The 3,466-nt window shown below is 23.2% G+C and overlaps 1 protein-coding gene across 1 annotated transcript in view; it reads left to right on the top strand.

Annotated features, from left to right (window-relative positions):
* Window positions 1-1,960: 1,960 nt before the first annotated feature.
* The window catches only part of LOC112524337 (GDSL esterase/lipase 6), a 3,465-nt gene continuing 1,959 nt past the window's right edge, over window positions 1,961-3,466 (top strand). The window contains exons 1-2 of the mRNA XM_025134119.1: window positions 1,961-2,324; window positions 2,532-2,677. Coding sequence (XP_024989887.1) covers window positions 2,087-2,324; window positions 2,532-2,677 — 384 coding nt within the window. The 5' untranslated portion in view covers window positions 1,961-2,086. The remainder of the gene's footprint in view (window positions 2,325-2,531; window positions 2,678-3,466) is intronic.

Here is a 3,466-nt window from a genome sequence, read left to right as displayed (position 1 = left end):
TTCGTTATTGTACCTAAATTAAATTAGAATAAAAAATTGAATTAAAAAAATTACCTAAAAAATGAGGAATTTTAAATAGTTAATTTGATACGAATATCGATATATTTTTGTTATACATAAAGTATTATATATTGATGCATATTACTTAAAATTCAAAATTACAAGTAAATTATGCATAAGTACAACTTATTAAAACTCGATATTTGAATTCGTATAACTAACTGCGGATAAACATAATCAAATAGATGATAAACATCTCATTTCAAAATATAAAAATTCTAAAATATAAATAGAATAATTATCGAGTTCTAACAAAATAAATAATTATTATCTTTATAAGAAAATTATATTATTAAACCAAATAAAAATTATTTCGTTATTGTATCTAAATTAAACTATAAAAAAATTGAATTAAAAAATTACACAAAAAATGAAAAATTTTAAATAATTAATTTAATACTAATATCGATATATTTTTGTCACAATTTTATGATTTCTTCAAACTTATATTTTATTCAAAATTAAAAACATCATCACCTTTTCAAAATCACATACGACCATATTATAACATCCACTGAGATAAATAATAAAATGAAATATTAAAATCAAGATATATCTCGCTGCATTGTCCGAGTACCCTTCTCTTATATATATATATATATATATATATATATATAAGTCAATTTATTTTACTTATTTAATTTACATTATATCAATCTTTTCCATTCTCTCACTATAATTTAAAATTTAGTGACAATAAATAATATTACTTGATCAATATTTTATTAATTCACATTGACTTCAAACTTATAAAATACAACATCTCTATGTATTTAATATATATATATACACACATTAATATAATAATTAAAATATTAATAATAGTAAATAACATTTATTGATTAATATTTAAAATTTTATTTATTTATTTGTACTTTGAAAGTTGTATTAATACATGTTTAAGTCCCATGATACATATCCATAGTTTTATAAATGTGTAATCATTGCACTTTTAATTAAGTAAATGACAATTCTATCATTCATAATTCAGATATCAATGAATTCACTATCTCATAATTAAGAGTAGAGTTGAAAAGTAGACATTACATTTTTAAAGTGAATATTTACTTGGGACAAACTAAAATAAAAACAGAGACATTTATTTTGGAATGAAGGGAGTATTTGTTTTTGTTATTTGTAGATATCATTCGTCTTATAACAATGAATTATTTTGTACAATAATTTATATGTATTAATGACCGATTAATATCATTTCATATTATTTATAGACTAAGTTTCTATTTACCACATTTTTTGTACATATAATTAGTTACAGTGCGATTTAGACGTACACTTATTTGTTTTCTAATAAAAACCAGCAGATGTATCATTCTCTTTTTCAAAAGAAAAAGAAACTTCAACATCAATCAGACAAACAATGCATAAATTATCCACACCCTTGTCGTTGTTATTACTCATTTTATTTAATTTTACAACTTTATTTGTAAACAAATTTCTCTCTCTCTCTCTCTCTCTCTCTCTATATATATATATATATATATGTGTGTGTGTGTATCATATATTAAATTTTCAATAATTAAATTTTATTAATTTTTTCGAATTATTTGAATACTATTTATTGATGATTTTACTAACAACTAACATATATTTATATAGACAATTTTTATATCATTAATCAAAATACTTATGCTATCATGTATCGCATGATTCCCACACTAATTATGCTATTAAATGAATAAGGATCATTTATTTAAAATATAAAAAACCATATTTTATCTTAAATAAACTACATAAAATAGTTTTCCAAAAAATTGCCTTATAAGTTATTAAATGATTTGTTATTTTTAATAAATTTAATAAACAAAAATTAAAGAAAAATAGAAAATGAAAGAATATTTTATATTGGCAAATTGTTGGTATGCTTTTCTCATGTATTCGGTTCCATTTCCTATCTCAGTTTCCTCTCTTCTTTCGTCACTTTCTTCTTGCAACTTCTTCAACTCTTTTTAGCTTCAAATTCACACCATTTGTACGAAAAATTGATACCAAAGCGAGATCGATCGAGATGATGGAGAGATCGTCACAACGAACTCTCTTCCTCAGTGTATTTCTTCTGATTTCGGCCTCGGCTGATGCATATGTTAAGTCGGTTTTTGTGTTCGGGGACTCTCTTTTTGATCCGGGTAACAATCATTATGTACCTAATTGCACCGTTCAGGCCGATTTTCCACCTTACGGTTCGACTTTCTTTCACCGTCCCACCGGACGGTTCACCAATGGTCGAACCGTTGCGGATTTCATGGGTATGTATATCTTCTTCCTCTCATTGCTTATTTGAAATAACTTATGTTTTTCTATAAATATGTTTATCAATTTATTATAAGTTAAAATGATTTAACTTCTTCAAAAACTTCTTATTACTGGTTTGACACCGGTATAAGTTATTTATCCAAATACTTCAAAATGTTTATTACCATGCCACACCGGAATAAATCAATAAAATCATGCAGCACAAAATTTGAAGATTAAGTTCCAAAGACCATTCCAAGAGGTATACCGTGAATTAGCAAACGGAAATCTGAAACGTTTTCCGGCCAACGGAATCAACTTCGCCAGTGCCGGAAGTGGAGTTTTGCCGGATACAAGCAAGGATTCAGTAAGATCACCTACCCTTCTAAATCAGCAACTAATTACTTTTTTATTTTTTTTATAAAAACTTAAATATGATCATTTGAACATACCCAATTAAATATTAGACCATTTACATCCATATAATTCATTTACACGTGCAATTCACTATTTATTTATATTATATTATATTATAAAATATTTGACAAAAACTCTTAAAAATCATTTTTATGCATAAAGTAAAATCTTTTAAAATATAAAAATATAAAATATAATTAGGATAATTATTGAGTTCTAACATAATACTTAATTATTATCTTTATAAAAATATATTATTAAACATAAATTAAGTTACTTCGTTACGTTAAATTAAATCGATGTCGATTCATCATTTTTAACGTCTCTAGTTCAAAATCGATTTATAATAAAAAATTTGAATTAAAAAAATACACAAACAAGAACTTTTAAATAGTTAATTTGATACTAATATTGATATATTTTTTTATAAATTTTATATAATATTTTCAAATTTATATTTTATTCAAAAATATAATTTTTTTTCTTTTCAAAACCACATAAAATCGTATTATATCAACATGGATAAAAAATAAAACGAAACATTGAAATGAAAATGTGTCTCGATGCATTGCACGAATATTCTTCTAATACTTTCAAAAGTGTTCAGTGTTCTCCACTACAACATTTATTAATTACTTTATAAATTATTATATATATTCTAATTATCTTGTAATAAATACATATATAATTTGTTTTATTCAATCTTTTAATAAATATGTGATATAATAATATATTATAA

Source organism: Cynara cardunculus, assembly GCF_001531365.2.
Source record: "Cynara cardunculus var. scolymus isolate 2C chromosome LG 13, CcrdV1, whole genome shotgun sequence".
In the NCBI taxonomy this organism is placed as follows: Eukaryota; Viridiplantae; Streptophyta; class Magnoliopsida; order Asterales; family Asteraceae; genus Cynara; species Cynara cardunculus.
The sequence above is the reverse complement of the archived record's forward strand: the minus strand, read 5'-3'. Positions and strand labels throughout refer to the sequence as shown.